Source organism: Labrus bergylta, chromosome 10 (genome assembly GCF_963930695.1).
Source record: "Labrus bergylta chromosome 10, fLabBer1.1, whole genome shotgun sequence".
Classification (NCBI taxonomy): domain Eukaryota; kingdom Metazoa; phylum Chordata; class Actinopteri; order Labriformes; family Labridae; genus Labrus; species Labrus bergylta.
Window position 1 is genome coordinate 1,317,277 of NC_089204.1, and position 24,888 is coordinate 1,342,164.

The 24,888-nt window shown below is 39.7% G+C and overlaps 1 protein-coding gene and 1 long non-coding RNA gene across 5 annotated transcripts; one reads left to right on the forward strand and one right to left on the reverse strand.

The window, feature by feature from the left end:
* Positions 1–947: 947 nt before the first annotated feature.
* On the reverse strand, positions 948–6,379 carry LOC109993219 (uncharacterized). The gene is made up of 3 exons (XR_002278371.3): positions 6,247–6,379; positions 4,222–5,113; positions 948–3,511 (listed from the first exon to the last, which is right to left on the reverse strand). It is a non-coding gene; the product is annotated as an uncharacterized lncRNA (long non-coding RNA).
* Positions 4,596–22,501, forward strand: ikzf1 (IKAROS family zinc finger 1 (Ikaros)). 4 transcript variants are annotated; one of them, XM_020646087.3, is made up of 8 exons: positions 4,596–4,929; positions 9,274–9,327; positions 9,497–9,664; positions 15,034–15,300; positions 16,811–16,978; positions 18,325–18,450; positions 18,962–19,096; positions 19,632–22,501. In XM_020646087.3, the coding sequence occupies exons 1-8, from the start codon at positions 4,596–4,598 to the stop codon at positions 20,327–20,329; spliced, it is 1,950 nt and encodes a 649-aa protein (XP_020501743.1). In that variant the 3' UTR covers positions 20,330–22,501. The 4 variants fall into 4 exon arrangements, with proteins under 4 accessions (XP_020501743.1, XP_020501744.1, XP_020501746.1 ...); XM_020646088.3 differs by having other exon boundaries at positions 18,965–19,096; XM_020646090.3 differs by lacking the exon at positions 18,962–19,096.
* The last annotated feature ends 2,387 nt before the right edge of the window (positions 22,502–24,888 follow it).

Consider the following 24,888-nt stretch of genomic DNA (forward strand, 5'->3'; position numbering starts at 1 on the left):
GCTTTACGCTTAGACAGGAAATAGGGATGAGCTGGTTTTCCTGTTTCTCTTCATCTCTTGTTTTATCATTAAGATTAACATATCTCAAGGATTTTCATTTGAACACCCTGATGAGTGAGGGGGCTAAGGCTACAGTAAGTTGTGTCTAACATAACACCAGTCCAATCAATATCTTACATGTGCAATATCTTAAATGTATTGTTGTACTTCACTGCACACAATGGTTTTCACAGACTGTGTGGTTCTCCTCCAGAACAACCTTTAGATGACTGATTACACAACATGCATTGAGAAAGTCATTTAATTGCTCGACATCCAAGATAATTAGTTACAGGAGATGTAACTTTACTTTGTTACTCAGTCCAGCTGTGTTGAATCTGACTTTAACAAATCCAAAGCCTTAAAACCTTCACATCAGATTTTGTTTTATTTTGTAGTTATGTGTAGAAAAATAAGACAAAACATATTTTAAGGGGTTCAAGTGGCCATAAACAGCATTTAGCTCAAATGACTGCTAGCATCGTTGTATCAGTTTTGTCGTCTCTGTGAGGGCGAGGGTTCACATATCCTACAACTGTGAATAAAACAGGTGACAGCCAGATGTAAGCTGATGGGAGCATTTAACAAACCATATCATCCTGCACATTTATTTACAGAAACCTTTGAGGTTTCTTTCTTCTGGTAGATCCCCTCTACCTCTGCTCATCCTCAACTCCTTAGCCAAACATACATGGCACTGAAAAGCAAATAGCTCCCCTAATAAGTCCTGATTGCTCATTACAACAACATTGTAGATTGTCAACACTACTCTTTTTCTGTCAGTTGATGTGAATGCAGTAAATCTATAGTGTTGTAGATTAGTAGATGGATTTTTGGTAAAAATCTAACAATACCAATACCTGTTTCACCTCCACTACAACAACAAAAAGAAGCCATGGCACCAAGTATTAGATCATTTGATTTGTTTTTAATTACAAGCAAACTACTCTGTCTAAATGGCATTGTCATTGAACAGCCATCTGCCGGGCTTCAAGAGTGAGATGCAGGAAGAGAGAATGGGTAGAGACAAACAGAGCAATAACAACCATGACTAAAACAGATGTATAGCTACAATGACAGTAATGTATGTGTTGGATTATCAGTAACAACAAGGTATGAAATGATAGTCCAATCATTCTAATTTTAACATTAAAAACTATAATGGCAATATAAAATGGGCCGACTGATAATGTTAATTATAGCAGCTGAAGTTAGGCAACTCTTTGATTCCCATCAACAGTTATTAGAATGATCATAGAAGTAAGAGCAGAGGTGCTGCTTGGGACCAGAGGCGATTCTAGAGTCTGTTGGGATCCAAGGCAAAAATCAGCTGGGGGGCCCTCGAACCAGCGTTGAGCAAACTTTTATCCACAGCCGAGGCTCATAATGTGCTAATTTTGCAATGACAGAAAACCTCCCTAAGAGGGCCCCATGAAACAGCACTCACAATTAGCGAGAAAAAAAAACAAGACATTGGATCATTACTTCTACATTTCTGACATCAACAAAAGAGAAAATAAAAGTGTACCCTCGAAATGCTGATAATATAACTATTATTTGTAACATATGATGAATGCCCGTTTAGAGGGCCCCAGGAAATGTTTGCCTGGGCCCCTGACAGACTCTAGAATCGCCACTGCAGACGGGTCCACAGCAGCAGGACGTCTAGAGGAAACTACAAGACAAGGGAGCCCAAGAACAGCTGGGAAGATGGTTAGGAACATATATCATACATGAATATTTAAAGTTTGTGACATGCAGTAATATGATAGAAGTGCTTACAGATAGGAAAGATGGAACATTGTTTGATTCAGTGCAAAAGGTTCAAAAGGAATATTGATACAATTCCCTAGATTTACCCTGGATATGGAGCTACAGGGTTGAAAAGGTATCTTAGATTGGCATAAAGACTGGAAATGATAATCTAACTGGTTCAGGGAAAGGTGAAACAATCAGCAGAACATCTTAATGTGACAAATGAAAACAGGAATTCCCAGATTGAGATGTGTGAGATTAGCTGTTACCATATAAATCTAAAAATTACTTTTTCAAAATGAAGAGGTTTAGAAAATTAAAAAGTGTTGTATGTTTTGTGTTGTCAACAATTCAATTGTGCAAAACCTTCTCATCTTAATCTTTTCACTATTTGCTAGAGAAGTACCCCCCCCCCCCCCCCCCCCTCCTTCTCCTCAGATTTCCAGCCCGTGGTCTGAATCTCATCATTGGCTTCTTTTCAAAACAGGCTCACAAACATCATGATTGATTCAGCCACTATCCTCCAGGATCTCTCAATGCCTGCCTGAGCTGCAGATTAATTTCCTTTTCCCCATCTTAATTTTTACTCATCGCCTCTCCATAAAAAGGCTAAATGTCAAGCATGCATGACTCCTTCTAGTGACACGTCTATTCCAGCAGATAATTACCATAAGGAAATAGATGCTTTAGTGTGCAGAGGGGAATTTAATTTACTCTGACAACCTCACAGCATAATGCATCCCTAAAGAAAGAGAGTTTTCAGTTTGCAATTGACTTTTTAGATGAATTGGACTATTTAATGTGATTATCAGTCCTGAACGTCTTTGACTTATTAAGGTGTTGAAACCAATTAAGGGTTACATGCTGCTCATGCTTCCAAATGTGAAACAGTGAATACTGCTTAAAGATCCATGAAATAAGAACCAGACGGAGTCTTTTGTTCCGTAGTCGACTGGCTACATCCCCGATGATGTTTTGAGACTTGCCAGGTAATGATATTAATTACAACAACATGGCTTTCTTCAGGTTGTAGATTGACCTTGAGAAGTAGAAGGTTATGTTTGGTTATATTTGCAGCCATGGATTACAGCATGTAGATGTGTGATATAATCCCAAATCTGCAGAATTGAGTTATCTAATAAAACTTCTATTCCATTTTCAGAATTCTGCTTCAATGTTTGGGGGCTTACACGTGACTAGTTTATAATTAGAGATTAGTATGACGATCATTAATTAAGCTATAGCAGTGAGTATTGACCACCTCTGTAGTGTCCTCTTTAAAAAGTATTTTGCCTCACAGATGTATAGTAAGTGCAGCAGCTGCGTCACTGGGATGGGACAGTATCTTGATTGGAGCCCTCTGCACTTGGTGATTACTGCTGAGTCACATATGAGTCCCAGCATTCCCTCTGTGTGGCCTCAGGAGTTGCTTATCCTGTGTCTCTATTCACACCCGCATGTGTCCAAAGCTGTACCCTCTGACCTTACCGACAAAGCAGCGCTGGCCATGAGGCTTTGAGGAAGTCAGCAATGGTTGCTGCAATTGGTATTATGGTTGTGTAGACAGAGCAGGCCACAGGGCTCCTGCCTGAAGTTCCTCCTTTTGCAACCAACTGCCTGAATGTTGTGCTTCTTAGGAGATAAGGGCAGCCTCCCACGAAAGGTGACTCAGCAATCCAGCACACAACTTCTCCTGAGATAAGAGTGCTGTGCAGGCCTGGGGACAGTGGGATACACAGGGAAAACAAATTCAGTCAAACCACCACTCTTTGGGGAATATTAATACCTCTTGTAATTTAATGAGCACAGAATACATTTATGTACTTTCAATAGTATACATTTTAGTAATTACAGCAACTATTCACTATATCAGATATTCATGAGAATATAATGACAGCACATATTTGAAAACAAGTAATATTAGTCGAAGCAGAGGTGTCACTCATTATTTATTTAGAATTTCCATCAATTTTAATCCGCCATTTGTATTTGGTGTAATGGTGTTTGACAATCTGCCCTCCATACTGTGCATTTTAACTACTCGACTGTACAGGAGTTTGATACTTTGATTTCATTATAGGAAAACAGGAATGTTCATATTTATCATTTGAAAAGGTTGTGCATATATCGGGCTTCTGCTCAGAAGCACTATCACGTGTGATGTGCAATCTGCATGAATGATGTTGGAGGATGAAAAATGCACAGTATGTTCTGTAGACAGCAGGCTCAGAGTGCAGCGACGGTTTATTAATTAACATTTAATGTATTTGTCTCAGTTTCAAGTCTGTAACAAAAGCGTTTGATTTAAGTGATTGATTTTAGTTCAAGTTGATAGGTTTGGACTCAAACCGCCAGTGGCACAGTGATGGTTTGTACACCCATGAGGTAAAAAGAAAAAACATGTTTATTTGTGAAAATGATAAATACCTGCATGATGAGGATGAGTCAGTACTGAAGTGATAATGCACTCAGTTTGCATCCTGAAGAAGAACACTGAAAAAAATGTTTCATTCAATTTGTTAAAGTTCAGGCAAAATATCCAGATTGTGGACTTTTGCTGGTGTGAAAAGGAAGGACATGGGTTCTGACACTTAAGGACAATCAGTGCAGATGAAGAGTATAGGGTCAAAGGGATTAAACATTTTAGAGATGAAACTCATTACAGGAAAGGAAACAGTTGTTTAATTTCATGGACTGCTTCAGCGTGCCTGAACAGGTGACAGAAGGGGAGCTGTCCAATATGCAAGTAAGGAGCTCCCCCCGTCAGCTTCCTCGGTGAGAATGAAATAAATAAACAATGAATGGTCCACTCTCCTCGCGCGCCTCATCCCATCTCATGCATGGCTGCCAGTAATGGTCTACTGGGTGTCAGCTTTTATTGGCACGGCACAAAGCAAGTGCCAAGGGCTCGGTGGCTCGACTCCCCGCCGCAGACTCGGCCTGTGGATAAAAGCAAGCAAAATGCTCCAGTCGAGTTCAGAGACATAGTCATGTTGGGCTGGAACGAGGAAGTGCAGTGGAGAGGGGAGGGACTCAGGGCGCAGCTCCATGGGGCCGCCGCGGCGCTGCGACCTTCTGCACATGGAGCCGGGGAGAGTTGGAAGAACTTCATTCTGCAAACTCAAGGAATAGCAGGTAAAGTGATTTCCACCGTGCTTTTCAGCTCGACACAATCCTAACAGTCTAGCTCAGAACTCTAAACTGAGTTTGTGTCTTCTTAAGATGTTTAGGAGACATTTGCACCTGCCTGGAAAAGACTCCTTGTAGTTTCGGTGCAGGTGCACGCCGCAGCATCAGATCCCGTTTAGTGAGCGTAATTCTCCTCAGGCGAAGAACATGTAACGGATTTTTAAAAAAGCAAGAACATCTTTTTAATTTAAATACAGAAAAACAAAAATGTTTAAACGTATAATTGTCAAGAAATTTAAAGGAAATCGTGGAGTGTTCCTCATTTTCCATGCGTCCTGTTTCTTTTGGGAGCAGGGATTACATTTTTCACAAAACAAACTTAATTCAAAACTTAAAAAAAATGCTGATCTGATCATTAGGATGTCTTACTGTTTTACACTTTTTGAAAACTTTTACCTTTAATAACGTTTTTACATCTCTGTCATGGCACCTGTTGCTGCTGATGTGCGCACTCGGTAAACTTCAGATATCACTGTGTATCTTAAGTTTAACTATTTAAATACACATTTTCTGAATTAAAAATGACTTTATCTGTTTTTTTAATGACGCATTTCTTTTCGGGTAAAAACTTCAAACGGCATGTGAAAATATTTCGCGCTGCAACAGGAAATCATTACGCTCAGTCTTAAACTGCATTATAATGTTTAAATAAGTTAATTTTCGATATCAATCATTTTCAGCCCGTTAAGATTCGTATGTATCTGTGTGAACCACAGTCACAGACAGTTGTTAGGCTAAACGTCTTTGTGGAGACAAAAAAACACATGTAGACAGGACTGGTGAAACTTTTGACACTGCTGACACAAAGATGGAGAAGTGTTCGCCAGCGCCCAGAAAAACAAACAGAAAGAATCACTCTGAAACTGATGAGGAAATGAAGTTTAACATGTCGCAAAAAATCCAACATTTTGAATTGAAGAAGTTGAGTAAAAAAACAAAAACATTTGGCTTATGACCATATGAGAATACATTTTTTGACTACACATTTAAGGTGGAGTTTGTGAGATAATGTGTCTGTGTTTGCAAAGTGTCCCAATATTTATTCCAAGTTGTCTGCATTTTTCAAAAAGGTTAAATATATGACGTTTATTTAAAGTAAATTATTCTTTGAGTAAGTAATGTGAAAGTGAAGTTAAAAGTTTTTGGAAATCCAATGAAATTCAGCCTTAGTTTTAATATTTGACCAAAAACACCTTCCCTTGGTTAAAAAAAAAGATTAAAGTTACAAGATAATTTTTCAAACTTGGAAAGGAACCCCAGTACCTGCACAAATAGGATTTTTCATGGCTCGGTTGAAAAGAGAAGTGCTGAAAGTGTTGCAAATCTGTCTGCAGATATCCTACATCATCTTTCTTGTCAGTAGAAACAGAAGTGTGTGCATGTGCTAGGGTGTGTGTGTGTGTGTGTGTGTGTGTGTGTGTGTGTGGGGGGGGGGGGGGGGGGGGGGGGTAAAAAAGGGCAGACAGTTATTAAAATGATTGTACTGTCTGAATGGCAGAGTAGTGAAGTGTGTCAGATGCAAATGAAGGAAACTTCTCTTCAGTGCACCTTTTCACCCCCTCATTAGGGTCCCGGCTAACACTATCTACCCACTTACACCCAAACATCTCATGAATTTCTGATTAGAATCTCCAGGTGACCATGCACCACATATTTGGCATACGATGGTATTATTTTCCTACTGCATAAGAAATGCCCACGGCTTCATTTCCCCTCATATAACAGAGGAGAGTGAACACTATTAATTACAATATTTTTTAAGAATTATCAGTTATCTGCATAAAAAATGTTACAAGTGGAAGCTTTCGGTAGTTTCTGATGATAAATCATCTACATGATATTGGTTGTTTATCTGAATAGTGTTAGAGCATAATTAATGTATGATGAAATTTGATTCATTGCACCCTTATTTGCATCATTAATATAACACATTTTATTACAGGAAAAAGTTGTAATGAGCCAATAAATTAGAATATTAAATTGGAGTCCCATTCAATTAAATTGTATTGTTTGTAAATGTTGAATCATACAATTAAAGGTTTCACATTTAATGAAATCACTCTGAAGTCCTAGATGTTATTTTGAAAAAATACTACATTTACTGACAGTATTATTCATTCAAATTTAACTAAAAGACGTCAAATATTTACAATTTTGTGACATACTTTTCCCAATACTAGTTTAGTGTTTGAGCATGCAGGAGGGGAGTTTGGTATCTGGTTTATACACACACACACACACACACACACACACACACACACACACACACGCACACACACACTAACACACACACCAGTGTCTAAGATTCCTCCTGGGTATCCAAACTTTGCTGGTGTGGTCCTCAGTATCTGTTAACGGTTTTGTTGTTTCTCATCTCCACCCTGCTCAATAGTGTAGCTTTTGCACATCACTTTGAGCACCCCCCCTACCCCCACCCCACCATATACCACACTCTCACACACATACACACACACACACACACACACACACACACACACACACACAAACTAAAGAAGAGGAGGACCGAGAATTCTCTCAACCCACAAGCCTCTTCCTGCCTCTCCTCACTCAGCAAACTCAGACCAAAACTTTTCCAGTCCCCTTTTGTTATGTGTCAGAAGTGTCAGAAGTGTGCGACTACCACTTCACTGGCAGAAAAATTCCACCTGCCCCCAGTTTGAACACACACGTACACACACACACAACTAAAATTAGTTTGATTGGTTTGTTGGATGAAAATAAATTCCTTACAAAGCACTTGTGCTAAGATTTTTGATCTCAACATGGGACATAAAACTGGCACAGACAAATGACAACACTTTAGAGTAAAGGTTCAAATACTACTTAAAAGTTTTAAATGAAACTAAAAATGTCTGTAAGAGGTCGAAGTCAAAACAGCATGAAAATAGTATCACACAGAAAAGAGCTACTTCCTGAACCTTGTAGGTGCACCTTACTTTCCATATGCCTACGCAAGTGGGTTGTGGCAGAATGTAGGAACTCTTTATATTTTTGACAAAGCCCCCCGCCAACATATCCGTGTTTCCCGCGCACCATCTGCCCTGAAAAAAGGGCACATGAGAATACACCCCCCTCTGCCCCAGCCTTCATCCTCTACATGCTGAAGAACGACAATGCAGAGTCGTCACTTAGCAGAATAACACGCAACGCCCCTATGTTGTGCTGAAAAAATCATCTGCACCAGTGACCTTTGCCCCCCTCCTCCCTTCACACTTGCATCCTGGGCGTCTTCAGACCGTCAGGCTCCTGACTTGACTCCGCAGAATATTGTGCATTGCGACACAGCGGCCCGGCCGCTTCCCACTATTTGTTCCAAAAGTGTGGAGCCATCTGTCAGTAAAACAGGAAGGCCTAGGTTCCCCTTCTCCCTTGGGCTCATTTCGCTATTTTCGGGAGCTTCACTTCTCCCTGAGTGGCTGCTTGGACTGGGCAGAGGCCCCACCAAGGGCTTCTTGAAGTGGCGGAGTTGGGGCTGAGGCTGTTTGGCCCATCTGCTGCAGGCTTCAGGGCCATCCATTATTAATGGGGCCACGAGCACTGGTGACTCCTCAGATATTCAGTGCTGGCCGGAGGATGGCTCTTAAGAAATAAATAAAGAGAACTTCTCTGTCCTTTGGCTTCTCTTCTTTTTCTTTTGGTTGCACCTTCCTGTTGCATTTGCTCCACTGACTTCCTGCACTCACTATCTACCTCTATTCCTCGATCTATCTTGCAGATTTTCTGTCTTCTTCTATCTCTTACCTCTTTCTCTTTCTCCCCTCTTTGTTTCTCATTGTGGCTCGCATGCGTCCATGTTCAGGCCACGGGCTCACTGATGCATGCTCAGTAAATTAGAGAGAACATGAGCGCCGATCAGCTGGGCACCCGCATCCTGGTGACCTGGGGCCAGTTAATTTTCTGCTTAATTTTGCGGCAGTCAGTTTGCATTTTTGGATGATTACGTGGAAGGAAATTAACAATAAATAACAAATGTGCTCTGAAAGCCCATTTCCAACCCCTTGCTACCAGCGGACCCCATCAGCCGGAGCCAAGCTACTCTCCAAGCTCACTCTCTCTGTCAGACTTGTAATGAAAATGTCTGTAATTCTTTGTAATGTAATGTGGGGGACAGTGGTGTGTCTGCAGCTGTGACAAGAGTGATCTCACTAAGGTGATGAAGTCACACTGAGAAGAGCCCCCTTTACTCCACTCTAGCTTTTTATAATGTTGTTTCCTTGGCCTTGCCTTGATTAAACTTACACATTTACATCTCCGTTTCTCTCCTATTAGAGTACCTGCACCGCATGGAGACAGAGGAGGCTCAAGAATTGGCCCAAATGCCAGGTAAAAGACTACCTACTGCATGATTGAGTCGTAGAGGGCAGAAATAGATACAATAGGCACACAAGCAAGCGCTTACGCTACCTGGAAGTAATTTTGCCTCAACCTGAATGAGGCTCATGGAGAGGTTGCATGGTGAGTGACTGGTGTCTGCTGGCATGTGTCTCCAAAGGCAGGGACAGCCCCCCTGCCAATGAAGCTTCAGAGGATGTAGAGGAGCCTATGGCCGTCCCTGAGGACCTGTCAGCCAGCTCCAACCACCAGCAGAACAACAGAGGGGACAAAGGTGCATGCATCATCTCGACGAACGCATCCATAAGTCAGAACATAAATGATGCCGGTAAGAATAAATCTACAATGTGAGATTGATACATTCAATTAAGTGTATCCCATTAAACAGCATGTGGATGAGTAAAAAAACACTGCAGCTCCTTTCCTAATATTAATGGTATTAGTCCCAAAGCATCATAAATCAGAGTCAAAAGGTTAAATGAATAAGTGTCAATATTAAAGCGTAAAATATACATATATGAAAATACATACAAATGTTTTATAACTCAATCCTTTTATCCATTGGGAGGTATTTGCTGATCTTAATCCCTTGGAAACATTAATTTATAGCTGCAAGAGGCACATTTAGGTCATTGGCAGAAAAGGTTAAAAAAGTCCCTTTGATCCATGGCATGTCATTAATGAGCTGAATCTTAAGGAATAGCTAATGTGGCCTTGATTTGAGTTTGAGAACATCAAGCCAGGGAATATCATACTGAAATAAGGATGAGGCATATTAAGGGGATTCAGATCAACAGTGCATATTTATGCCATGTCTCCTAATGTTGAGGGTTCAAGGTGGAAACATTATCTTCCATCAAAAGCTTGATACGTGACAGCAACAGGAAACAACTTGTCTAACAGTTTGAGCAGGATATCTTAGTCAAATTTAGCTCATTAGAACTATCGTTTATTCATACAAATCATAGCTTGTTAACACTTTTAATTTGTACACAGATTTCAAAATGCACTCTAATCCAAATGAAAGTCATTTATTGAATGATTCATTAAAATATGAACCATCCCAGAGAAAACAAAAACATGTGGCTGAGATATAAGGTCAGGTTTTTGTATTTTTTAGAAAGCTAAAGATATAAAACTCAGGACCATGAATATGTGGGTTCTGTACTTTGATTTCATATTATTCAATTATTTTACTCAAAGGTAAAAAAATTATTATTATTATTTTTTTTTTAAAAGCAAGCGTGACAGCTGACCATCGTTCTGTATTTTTCCACTAATCAAGTTTAGCAGCAAAGATAAGCAACTCAGAATACAGTCGAAAATGAGATGTGAGAGGAAACTAAAACTGGATGTGTAAGAGTTTCCTAAGAAGAACTTGCCATCAGGCAGTTTCAACACTCCTGGAGATAAAGAGTTTAGGAACAGGGCCAAGAGAGAGAGAGATCAGCGCATCACTACACCACATAGGTCACACACCTGCACACACACACACACACACACACACACACACACACACACACACACACACACACACACACACACACACACACACACACACACACACACACACACACACACATACACACACTCTCTCCCCTTACTCCCAGAGGCTCCCATTTTGACTTTACATCTGTTTAGCTGTTTGGCACAGTTCTTAACACGGTGAGGGATTTCTGAACACTTTTATACAAATGCTTCGATGGCATATCAACAATTTTTAAAAAAAGAACATTTAAATCCAGTAAAGGAGATTTTGTAGAGAAATATGTTTAACTACTGTTTATTTCACATCTCAGTTTGCAGATGAACTCAAAACAAAACATGTAAAAAAAATAGCCATAAAGATTCCATTTTAGATGTTTGCCTTTTATCGGTGGCATTTAAAACAATAAGTAGGGGTGCAGCTGGAGGCGTCGACGTATGACTTTTTACGCTGCATGAGTTTCTGTTCATTCCCTATGCAGTATATTCAGTTCTCATGTGTCTATATAGGGACAGACAGAGAGCCCAAAGAGTGAAAGAAGGGAAGTGCAAGTATCTGGTACATCTATGCATCGCTGCCTCTGTGATAAAAGCCAGAGTGAGTTATAATTATCACCCAAGATCATGTGCTGCTCAGTTCTCTGTTGAAAAAAGCAAAGACAAAAAGTACAGGGACACGATGTGGGGCAAGCTGAAGACCTCAGAACCCAAGTTGTTTCCTGTTGAAAATCAGTTTTTAAAGCTTTGGCTCCACATAGTTGCTGCGCATGAACTATGCTGTAATCAACACATTATGTGACTACGAGGGAGGTGTTTTAAGTCGAAGTCATCCTTTTTTTGTCTTCCTTTATATTTATATTTTAGCTCAGTTTGCAAATCTGCAATCTCAATCAGGTGTATTTTTATGATTCGTTCAATCAGAAAATAACCATGGAGACATTTTGGTTAAAGTCACATGTCAGTTTGGTGACCTCCTCTACACACTCGTGAAAAAAAATCTCTTTCATTTTCAGTGATTCAGACAGAGCCTTTCTACTTCAAGGACATGCAACTAAAAGGGATACTGAGCAGTCTAGTTCCCGAAAACATGGTGGCGTTTTTTTTTTAAAGCGTGTGAGGGGAAAAGCGGGCTGTTTTTGGTGTTCCTGCAAGTCGTGTCGAGTGTGATGCTGTTGTAGTTTAACACATGTGGTTCCACTATCTTGCTCACAGGGTTATTTTCAGGCAGTGAGAGCAGCACATAGTCGCAACAGGAACCTCCAGCAGGCTCCCTGCGTTTCCACACTGCAGAACTAACACAGTTACTAAGATGCTTCCTATCTACTATCAGCATCAGTCAATAAAGCTTGACTCTTTCTTCTTTTTATGCCAATGATTTCTTTTCACTCTCATGCCATTTTTGTTAATCATGTCACTTAGTATTTGTCTCTGTGCCGGTATCTGCTGCCGTAACTGTTTTTCCTTTATTTGTTATCTGAGTTGATCCACATCAGGTTATGACCCTTTTTTTTCTACCTGTTCTGTTTGTCAGTTGACAGCGTGATCTAACAGTTGCTTCCCAAAACGAGCAAATCAGGATGTGTGACTGTGATAAACATGATATAGAGTAAAAGCCTTGTTCCTACTCCCATTTCAGTCTCAACTTCCCCATATCCATGAGAAGTGGATGGCAGCAGCGTTCATGGTTCCCTTCTGTCTGTTTTAGCCGCCTGATAACCCACGCTGATGTATTACTTGTCTCAGGAACTGACAGCTATAGATAAAAATAATGATTTATTAGGTGATTGTTCCAACACTAGATATAGCCTAGATATATAAAAACATATCTTTTTTTAATTACATTTCTTCTTTAGTGTTTAAATGATTAAATTATTATTCCTGAATCAGTCACTTAATTCCCATGTATCCTTTTTTGCAAATTCTGAAGAAGGCCTTTTATCAGTCAATAATTGCATTATTTATATGTGCCATTACAAACATTCCAGTTGCTTAGAAACCTGTGCCAATAGCAGGTTTTGTGGCTAAAAGGATTGTAATTATTGTAACCAATCAATCAAGCTTTATTGTGCTAATTCACAATACATTTTATCTCAAGACACTTAAGCAAAAGTAAAAGACGTTACTCTTTGTTACAATGCAAGGGTTAGCTCTGTGATACATGAAAAGATAAATCTGGATCAATTGGCCTAAAAAGCTTCCTGTTTTCACCTGCCCTCAGTTAGTAGTACCCCGGGGAGTAAGTTGCAGTTCAGGAAACAGCTAAATGATCTATCTTTTAAAAATAATTTGTATATCACACAGAGAAGCCGACCGCTCCTTGACTTTATGTTAATGGCTGATGTCTTTCTAATTTCCTCTGCTAAGGAAAAAATCTGTAAAGATTGTCCAAAAAAACAAAAAAAAACAGATATGAGTAACTAGTTATTGTAAAAGCAATCCTAAACATAAAATCATCCTATGCTGTGAGTTCTGCATGTTCTGCTCACCCCGCTCTAATGGGAAACATTCTCTATGTTCACCGTGTGGCTGTCGGAGAAAAAAAGAAAAGTATAAAGTTTCAGTTACAGGCTGTTTTACAATTCCTTTCCTGTGCTTCCCTTTCTGTCACTTCTCCATAATTCTTAGTATTTCAGTTAGACAAACCCTCTTTCTAAAGCTTCCCCTTTTCCATAGATTCCTATATTTCATGATTTCCTCCTCTTCCTCTTCAGTTGAACAAACAGAGGTAGAGACATGGGGAAATCAGGCTGCCACGGTGACATGCAAACCACAGGCTGGTCGCTGTGGGACTTGCATGATCTGTCAGTTCTCTGAAATGTTTCTAAAGATCTCTGTTGGGAAAAGAAGGAGCTGGTGGCACAACACAGAGGGTACTTCTCTGTTTCTGATCACACTGGAAACATCAGTTATCACATTAACTCTTTCAAGTTGTTCCAAAAATAATTAGTGAAGTTCTTCAATTATGTGGCAATTACTTTTTGGATTCCAAAAAAATGAAATGACAGGTTTAAGAAGGATTAGGACTGCTCTGAATGATGAAAACACAAGCGTGTCTTGCGTGTGCTTGTTTGAGTTCTTCATACTCGGTTGCTCTGATAGACACCGCTGTCGTCCCTATAGTTTCACACTTCTTCCTGTGTCTCTGTTTCCTGTTTATCTTGCTGTCATTTGTTTCACCAAAGTGTGATGGCGTGAGATGACGTGTGTTGCTTCATATCTTCGCTGACATCCTCAAAACAGTACTAGCTATCCACCTGTGTGTCCTCATTAATTATTTAAAAAAAATAATGTGTAGAGTCCACAGTTTGAACGAGTGGGCTGTGGGTTGTTCTCATAAGATGTTTGTTGACTTTTCTCAGGCTGAATTGAAAACGCCACCTGAAATAAGGGGAGGTTTTTGAAGTTAAGATGCAGCATTGGAGTTCATATGAAAATGTGGTGTTGTTGTGCACTGTGCAGGAAGTTAGTCATTGTAACGCTGTTGTTGCTCTAGTGATATTATGGTGCAGCCTTACATGCAGTGTCTGAGCAGAGGAATGGAGCGTGTGTAGCACCATATTGAGCAGGTAGTTCATATTGAAGTTCTGCTTCAAGGCCGTGAGAAACACATTATGAGTCCATCGTCATAGTTTTGATAAAAATCTGAATCCAACTTGATTAAAACAAGAAACAGAAAATATAACACAAAGTGTTTCATGAAGTAAGATAAAGGGATATTGCTAATCACACCTTTATAAGAGCATTTTAACAAAAACAAAGACCATGCAATGAAACAAAGACGACTTGAAAACAACAGTTAGGTATATTAAGAATTAGACAGAAACTTAACACAATTAAAATAAAAATACTAAGTACAATAAAGGTCACAGAACACAGTCCTGATTTTTATAAAATAAAGAAGATGTAAAACAAATTTAGAAGGGGGCACATTTATAAGATGAAATGGCATAAAATACTATTTTCTAACATCCATTCATTCACTCAGTCAGCACAAAAAAATAAGGTTCACAAAATCATTAAACTTGAAGCCTTTCAGACCTGAAAAACAGGAAACTTAGGCTACATCAAAATGTTGCAAAGAGCACCTCTATATGTACTCTCATGTCATAGTATCAATTCCACACTTATAAATTGCCCATTTTCAATATATTACATCATGAAAAACAAATGCTCATATTCTAAACCGTGGCCCCCCCTTGCCCTCTTTTCCAGCCTGTAACATTAAAGTTGAGGCTCGAAGTGATGAGGAGAATGGGCTGGCCTGTGACATGAGTGGCATGGAGGAGGAGTGTGCGGAGGACTTGCGCGTGATCGATGCCTCGGGGGTCAAGGTGAACGGCTCACAGCCGAGCCCTGACTCCAAAGCCTTCACCTCGGCCGGCGGTATCCGGCTGCCCAACGGGAAGCTCAAGTGCGATATCTGTGGGATAGTTTGCATTGGCCCCAATGTGTTGATGGTGCACAAGCGAAGCCACACTGGTAAGCTGCCTGTCTTACTTCTTGCCCTTCCTTTGCACCCATTTTCAATGTCAGCTTTAGAGGATGGATGAGGAATAGAAAGTTGTCTGTTGTGGCCTCCCTACAATTTTGGACTCTAAACTTTAAATGGCAGAAATCAAGGCCTCAAACAAATCCTTTTGGCAGTAACACAAGCAGTTTGACAGTGTATAGTGTCGTGTCTTTATTAGTGATAGACTCTTAGTTATGACTTCAGAGCCTGCTCCTATATTTACTGTCACACTTCTGCTCAGTTGTGGTCGTAATGTCGTCCTTGCGTCTGGCTGTATGCAGACCCTCCTGTGGTGCGTGAAATAGACTTTGAGCATATCATTCATTAATGTTCATCTAAAAAAAAAAAGGAATTATCACATGACAAGCAACAGTAACTGATCAAATTATTGTGTGATAAAGTAGCAAAGAGGAACTTGTTAAAAAAAAAACATGCTCTCAGTTAAAGATGGGATATCAGCTGCAATTAAATGGAATCTCTATAAAGTGACAATTATCTGGCTATTAAAAGTTCTTCAAGTTTCAAAATTGATATTCTATTGTGATGAAGCCAAACCAGTGGTGGGGAACATTTTTGAAAAAGGCACTTAACTGTCAAGCTTTAGAAACTAATGAAACTCAAAGTGGAAGAAAGGAACACTAGACTAATGTAAATGCAAAAGAAAGTACAATAAAAGATATAATGAAGTGCCTCCTATTTAAATAGAAAATATTCTGTGCTGAGTCTTTGCTCCTGAAATGCATTTTTAATGAATTTCCTTTTTTATATATTTTTGCTGCTTCACTGGTGACTCTTATTTTAGGTGGGGGGGGGGGGGGGGGCTTTGAAAAAAAAGCCATATTAAAACGTTCTCAGAGAATGCCACAACACTCAGAGAGGCTGGATATTGGTTTATTCCAGAAGCGCTGATCAGGAAGACTGGCTCTCAACACAAAGTGTTTCCTTTGCTTTATTCAAATGAGGCTGAATTTGCATTGTGATGTGCCGCTCTTATTTTAGAGACGAAGAAGAGGGAAAAAATGAGATTTTCAGATCAAATTGACCTAGGCAATGGTGCATTACGGAACTGGCAGGCTGAGTCTGAAAGGCTCTTGTTCGATCAGAGCGCCAGAAGTCGGTGGGGCAGGGGGAGCATGGAGAGATGGAGTGTCACTCTGCTGTGAAACCCTCCCACAGGCTGCTCGATGGTTCGCTGCCGGGCGACACTCCATCATTCAGCTTGTTCTGGCGCCTGGGATGCTTGTAGTGCAGTGACCCTGCATTCCCACTACAGAAACACGCATTTTCATCAATCCATATGAAAAGACTTTGTGATGTTGTCAGGGTAGGAAGGAAACATAGTTCAATTAGGGAGAGGTCTGCAATCAAGATGAGATAAAATAATCAAATACTCTATGATAAGGTCAATTAAAAGTTTTTATCTGTGCATTATTTATGCCTCTGATCTGTAATGGGTGTCATTTGTGTTCTTATCTTTAGGAGAACGTCCTTTCCAGTGCAGCCAGTGTGGGGCCTCTTTCACCCAGAAGGGCAACCTGCTACGTCACATCAAGCTGCATTCAGGAGAGAAACCCTTTAAGTGTCACCTGTGCAGCTATGCCTGTCGCAGAAGAGATGCCCTAACCGGACATTTACGCACACACTCGGGTCAGTATGCAAGAGCTAACCCACCCTTAAACCTTCTGCGTTCATGGTAATTCCTGGACTGATGGGTGGGTTGCCTTTGACAGATAGCATGCCCTGTGGTGCACACAGCTACCACACAGAGTAGTAGAAGGGGAAGTTGACAGGGTGTAGATGTGGTGTCACTCTGTGTGTGTGTGTGTGTGTGTGTGTGTGTGTGTGTGTGTGTGTGTGTGTGTGTGTGTGTGTGTGTGTGTGTGTGTGTGTGTGTGTGTGTGTGTGTGAGCAAATGCTTTGCAGAAGCTTGTGTTAATAACATTCTTGTGTGTAAACAATAAATGTACTAAGCAAACACTGAATAGTTTAATAGAGCTCATGAATAACCAGTACATCCTAGTCTCCATACAGACACAATCTGTTTAGAGTCACTGCTCTCCCTCAGTTCTTTTCAAGTCCCCTATTATGTTTTAGACATTTTTGATCCTTGAAAGCCATTTATTCCTAAAAACAGCTTTTAAGAATAGGTTGAAACAATGTTGTTACATATTTTTATAGAGACTGAGCAACTTCCTAAAACACCTTGGCAATGTCATTTGTGACACATTTTTGTTAAAGCGGAATTAAAATTACATTTTCAGCTGTGGCTTGATACACATGAGATTTGAAGTATACATCGACCTGACTTTGCATTGAACTTCTTAGAGATCGCCTGCCAGGCCTTTTCCTCTTTTCTTTGTATTACCACTCTTTATGCTGAACATTTTGTCTTCTTTTATTTTTTACAATCAAACTGAAAATGTAATTGTTTTGCCTGATCATTAGGTACATCTAGCTTTGGCATTGCAATCTAGTGGAAAAATCCTGCACAAATCCTCATTTATTCCATCAATTTACAGAAAATAATTTGTAAATAGGGCAGGGTGGTTAGCGATGTTGCCTCATAGCAAGACGGTTCCTGGTTTGATTCCCCGTCTCAGGGCCTCTCTGTGGGGAGTTTTCTGCATTTCTGCACGTGCATTTTCTGTGGGTTCTCTCCGCGTACTCTGGCTTCCTCTCACAGTCCAAAGACATGCTCGTTAGGTTAACTGCTGACTCTAAAATTGTCCGTAGGTGTGAATGTGAGTGTGTCTGATGGTCTGTCTCTATATGTCAGCCCTGTGATTGACTTGTTGAACAGTCCAGGGTGTACAATGACAGCTGGGATCCACTCCAGCCCCCCGCCACCCCGTACGGGAAAAGGGGTATAGAAAATGTAGTAATGGATGGAGTTTGTAAATATTGCTTTCAGAACAGCATAATCATTTTTATATAACAAATTTATAATATTTTTTTGTACAACTTTTTAATGATATATTCACTTTTTTTTGCAGTTGGAAAACCTCACAAGTGTGCTTATTGTGGGCGGAGTTACAAACAGCGCAGCTCTCTTGAGGAACACAAGGAGCGGTGTCACAATTACCTCCAGTGCATGGGGCTTCAGAACAGCATCTACACAGGTTGGTGCCTTACAAACACACACACATCTTAACCTACATGCAGGACTTGCTATGTATGCAACAGCAGGACATGCTGCTCTAAAACAGTCAGGTTGAAATACTGTAAAGTCCATTTGAATCAAGGTTCATGCAGACGTTCTTAAGCTATTCAAATGACTGAAGAACTAATTCATTAGATTTAATCATGTTGACAGTATTTATTTGTGTATCAGCCCCTACAAGGCTGCATTATAAACCAAGTGAACACAGAGTTCTTGAGATACTTAAACTACTGGTTGCTGAATATCTCCTTACAGGAGATTAAAAATCATCTATACTGTATCTGTGATGAACATGAATGAATATTACATTTTTATACCGAGTGTTACAGAACCATCCCCTCTGTGCTCAGTCACAAAAAAATCAAGAAGAGACGTAGAACATATTACTATCCTGTGTTTTTCGTCACTTTAAAGAGGAAAGACTCAAATTACTTTGACTCTTAAATCTACTTTTTTCTCTTGCTTTCCAGTAGTTAAGGAAGAAAGCAACCAGATTGAGCAGAGGGAAGACTTAAGCCAGACGGGATCTGACAGAGCCCTGGTGCTAGACAGACTAGCTAATAATGTAGCTAAACGTAAGAGCACTATGCCACAGAAGTTTGTTGGTAAGGGCTGAAATCTGTTTGTTTTTTGTGTGAATATAATGTTGGTACTATTGCTGGATTTTTTAAATCTGCTGCACCTATAAACATTGCATAGTTGATGCTGCAATATATTTTGAAAAAAAGGCTCTTGCATTTTCCTTTGCCAGCCTGGCTTGGCAGAATGCATGCAATGTAATAAAAAAAAGATGTTTTGCTGATCAGCATGATGAGGAGCTGTGCCTTAAATTGTTTTACTATTGTTTAAAAATACATTGTTTTAACATTTGCTAACTGTCCCACCCTGTTTAACTGTCTATTCAGATTATAATAACATACATTAGAAAAGAGAGAGAAAGGGGAATGTAAGAGGCTGAGGGAAATGTCAAATTCATACTAGGAATACTCATAGGAGACCATGAGACAAGGAAAACCACTGAGTCATTTTCAAACTCAGCAATAGAGTCAGCAAATGAATAAGATGATAAAAGCACTGAATGTATGCGAAAGTTAATGTATAATCTAGACATTGCTCCTCTGTCTCTGTCTGGATGCTCAGGTGACAAACGACTGTCAGACCTTTCCTATGTCGGAGGAGCAGGTGAGCTGATTCAGCCCCATGTCATTGACCAGGCCATCAACAGTGCCATCAGCTACCTTGGGGCTGAGTCGCTCCGGCCGCTGGTCCAGACATCCCCGGCCTCCTCTTCTGAGGTTGGTCTAGGCTCCATGTTCCCTCTCCACAAGCCTGCATCCGAGGGCCATGCAGTGACAGGCCTGTCTGCCAAAGACAGCGCAGCAGAAAACCTGCTGCTGCTCTCCAACTCCAAGTCTGCCTCCAGCGAGAAGGACGGCTCCCCGAGCCACAGTGGGCAGGACTCCACAGACACAGAGAGCAACAATGAAGACCGCCCAGGCGGAGCATCCTCCGGCCTCATCTACCTGACCAACCACATCACCTCCAGGAATGGTGTACTCCCTCTGGTGAAGGAGGAGCAGCAGAGGCAGTATGATGCCATACGTGCCAGCATGGAGATGGCCTCTGAGGGTTGCAAGGTAGTAGCTGCAGACGGGGAGCAGGTGAGGGCGTACAGGTGTGAACACTGTCGTGTTCTCTTTCTTGACCATGTCATGTACACCATTCACATGGGCTGCCATGGCTTCAGAGACCCCTTTGAGTGCAATCTCTGTGGTCACCGAAGCCAGGACCGATATGAGTTTTCCTCTCACATGACGCGTGGGGAGCATCGCTACTGAGTACTGTCAGAGAACACACACAGCTGTACATAAGCAAAACATGACACACACTCACACACCTGAAATAAAGCAGAGACATTCAACATTTAAAAATACACTGTTGTTGTCTGAAAGTTGTTTTTTTTATTTTAGGCATGCAAGTTAGTTAAACACAGATTAATGTATACAGATATTAGACATTTATATTTTTTTTATAATTTCAAATCAGATGAAAGGAAGACTTGTTTAGACGAATTCTGTCGATATGCAAAAAAATTATAATCATAATGTTTGAAAACACAGCAGATAAATCTGTGCAACATCCCACATTACTGATGCAAAATGTATAAAATGTAAAAATGTGTCTTTCCTTTTGGAAAACAGACAGCAACTCTTTTCTAGTTCTGAAATATTTCCACATTACATGACAACTGGTATTGAAGTGGTGGATAACATTTCAGCAAGGATTGTTTTCAGTGCAAGAAAACAAATGTTATTGTCAGTATTATATACAATCATTAAAAATTTAACAATCGATGTAGATAACCCTTCATTTCCAGTCAAAGTGTCAACCTGTACTTGTATTTCGGCAACCTTCATATTATTTATATCATATTTACACACACCTGTCTGTTTTTGTATTTATTAAAGTGATTGATGTTTGTTGATAGAGTAGTTAATAAAAGCTGCATCTCTTACTGTCCAATTGTACTAAATGTATTCGAGGTGAAAACATGACTGCTACCAGAAGCTTCATTTTATTTCTGAAAAAATGTTATCCTGGCCTTTTGTTTTATACCGAATAACTACCAATTATTTCACTCGCATAATAAAAAAAAATATGTGAGGTTTGAAATAGCTTGATGTTTGCAAAATATCAATAAAGTGTATTTTATATATGCACAAAGTGTGGTACATTAACCTGACTTTACAAGTGAAGAAATTGTTTCATTCTACTGCTTTTAGATTGTGGCTGCAGGAACACATTCCCATACTCAGATGGATATTTTTTTGTGAATTGTTTTTGTTTCCTTTTTCAACAGGATTGGGTTTTTTTATTTACTGGACAATTCAAACAAGAATATGTCCATATGAAACTGTCAGAAGTCTGCTGTTAATAAGGGCTAAGCAGTTTTACTCAATAACTTCCCCTTCTTATATAAACAAGGAGATGTGATTGCACACTCTTAGACAATCCAGGATAATTGAGATTGGATGTCATTCAAGATACTGCTCACCTCAGCTGTCAAGGAAGAGTCAAGAAAGAGTGAATGACTGGCATCTCAGTACAAAATAGAAAAGCAATAAACAGGTTTAAAGAGAAGTTACAGTTAGAAGTTTATAATAAATAAATAAACATTTCTCTTCAATTTCAAAGTGGGGCTGTAGAGAACAACATTTTATTTCCATTAAATGTTCATATTATCTTCTTAGAATGTGTTCTTACTTTTGAAGCATCATTTCCAAATATAAAATAGATCATATTTTGCTAATTTATCAATATATTATATTTTGCTTATTTAAAAAGCATGCCAACACTATCATAAAATGGACAAACACATACGAGTGGTATTTGACTGCACAGAGACATTGGTGTTAAAATTGAGTTATCAAGGGAGAGCTGGTAGCATAGACAGCACAAGACTGAATATGAGCCTCCATGGACATACGCAAACCAGCACGCTCAGATATGTTCCATGTTCAGGACCTGCCGAGTCCCCCTGGTCCTCTAAAGGAGCATCAGCAGCAAAGAGCTGGGACAGGGAGGATGGGGCACTGAAGCAGAAGGCAGGGGCCGGGGCTCTGAGGGCCCAGCCTGTCTGCAGAGGCTCAGCCGAGGCCTGCAGTAGAGTCAGCGGTGTTGGGCTGCGACAGCCTCATCCAGATGGCCTCTGTGTGAATTAGCAGAAACGGGAAGCAGCTGTGGCCAGCGTTGAGCCCCCCACGCTTGAATGGGACCCAACAGGGGAGGGAGAGCATTTGCATGAGAGGGAAAATCTGGCCAACCAACTATGGCCCTGCCAGAATCCCAAATCTCACTTCCCCTTTCAGCCAGCTGACTGAAATACTTCTTGAAGAAGCAGACTTAAACACTTCCAATTGTGCTGTTAACAGAAACCAACAAGATGTTTGTGCTTGTGCACTTTACTCAACTGTGTCCCATTAATACATAATAAAAACCAGGACTGAAAACTTTGTGAATCTCGTCATTAAATTAATTCTATTTATCAACACTCAACTTTTCATTACATTATTGGATGTACTGTATATTTGGGAATGGAGATCAATGTAAGATTGGGAATAAATGGGATTATCTGTGTATTTTAATTTCCCCTCCAGATAAAAGTTCTTTACACTAAATAAATATTCTTTTGAACTATTTTGAATACTTGACTTTCATAAGTACTTCTATCATCTACTCTCATTTCAGCAATTCACATTAAAAATTTTTTACATATTACATGCTTTCGAGGACTTTAGCCTCTGAACATGGGCGCACCAAGTCACCGCAAGGCTACCAGCACCCCTCCAAAAGGCCTACTTAAAAGTTTCAGATCTTTTAAGCGGTTCCACAAAAGAGATTTGTCAGAAACTTCTCAAATGTTTCAATCTTTCATTTTTTTGGATGCAATTTTATCCCATTTTACAACAAGACCAAATGTGAAAGAAAACACCCGAAAGGGAAGGAACGTTGTGTAGCAAAAATAAGTTAAATCCGTACTTCTTCATTCTTTACCTATTAATCATTCCCCAACACCATTTGTCTTGGAATCAACTGTGAACAGCAGTGAAATAATACTTTCACCCTGATGCATCAGTATTAACAGCTTCTGTGAAATGACACACAAGACCTAGTTTCAGAAAAAGGAGCATGTCTACCTTTAATTCTTTACTATTCTTATCATCAAATCACTAACGACTTGTTGGTTAACACCAAATGTCATTTGTGGTTACAGCAATTGCGATTTCAAACCACTGAGAGCCCATGCTTAGTGGCTTAATTTATGATGTGCTGGGAAATACATCTTAACCTTTCTTTACTCAGGTATAATTAAACTAAACTTTACCTTGTTAAAGAATATTTCTACAATGATGCAGGGATACTTTGACTTAAGTTAGGATTCTGAATTCTCCCTTCACCACTGTATTTACCTAATGTGGAAAAAAACACATTCAAAACAGGCAATATAAATAAATAAAATATATAAATAAAAATCCTCATCTCCAGGTTATTTAAATACTCTTAGCCAAATGTGATACGTTGAAAAATTGGATTAAATTAACACTATTCCAAATTTAAATCAAACAGGCAGTACAATATCAACACAATTAGCTTGTTTTGATAAACACAAACTATGCAATGTGCATGTTTGTGATCAGACAACTCCAGATGTGACCACTGCTGCACAGCCACAGTCAAATTGTGTGACAAGCTTACACCATATGGCACCATTTTCAGCCCATACTCTATGGATCCCGCAAGCACCAGAGGAATTCTGTGCATCTGTTCTAGTTCAGCTGTGAGGAGTCCCCGTGTTTGGAGACGCCCGAGGGGGTGTTGTGTGACTACTTCCACAACTGGCTAATTCAACAAAGTTTCAATACAGTGGCCAACCACACACTTCTGAAATATTTATCAGGGACTTGACAAAAAGATGAAAAATAAATGAGACGTTTTTTTTCATGGTCTTCCAGATTTTGAAAGATTGTTTCATTAAATTTAAATGAGAATTTCAATTCATGTGTGCACAATCTATAATGGTGCTCTTCAATGGGACAGTGTGTGTAAGAGCAGCAAAACATTCAGCTCAAAAAATACCATCGAAGTTTAGTCTCTGTTGACCACAACACAACTACTACTTAAGTTTTCCCTTCATATGGGAAAGTAAATATCAGTTTGGTATATCAACAGTAGTTATCTGTATTATCATTATTTGTCCTCACTATTGGATTGACATTATAATTTCTTGTTGATATTAGAATGCTGAGTCTATTACCACTCTTTGTTGTTACTACCAATACTACACATACTTTTACAATTATTTTGTCTCCATCTTTTCTTTCTGCACCTCCATCACACTTCCCAAGAGATTGCTGTTCAACATGAGTCTGGTTTCTCAAGGTCTCTGCTCGCTAAAAGGCCGTTTTTCATGCCGCTGTTACTTGTTTTAAGTGTCTTGTCTACAAATAACAATTAACTGATAGTTCATGAAGTTGTCAAATAGTTTTACAAACATATACACAAACATCAGATTTATGTCAACAATTATTATGGAGCTGATGTTATGTGTCTAATAAAAGGGAGATGTTGCTGTCTGACAGGTTGGACTGTGGAGTCTACTGCTTTCTGAATCACCAAAGGTGGGATAAGTAAGGCGGGCATGGTTGTTGTTTTGTTTTATAAACTCTGCAGGCTTTGGGGCCTTAAATACTCTTAACAGCACATCTTCTGTAAATATGAGTTGCACGTCCAGCTTCAGGATAATTTCAGATCAAGACTTGAGGCAACATTTTTTTAAACGAGCAAAAATGCAAAAATAATGACACTATCCTCTGAGGACTAGATCAAATATGAGACT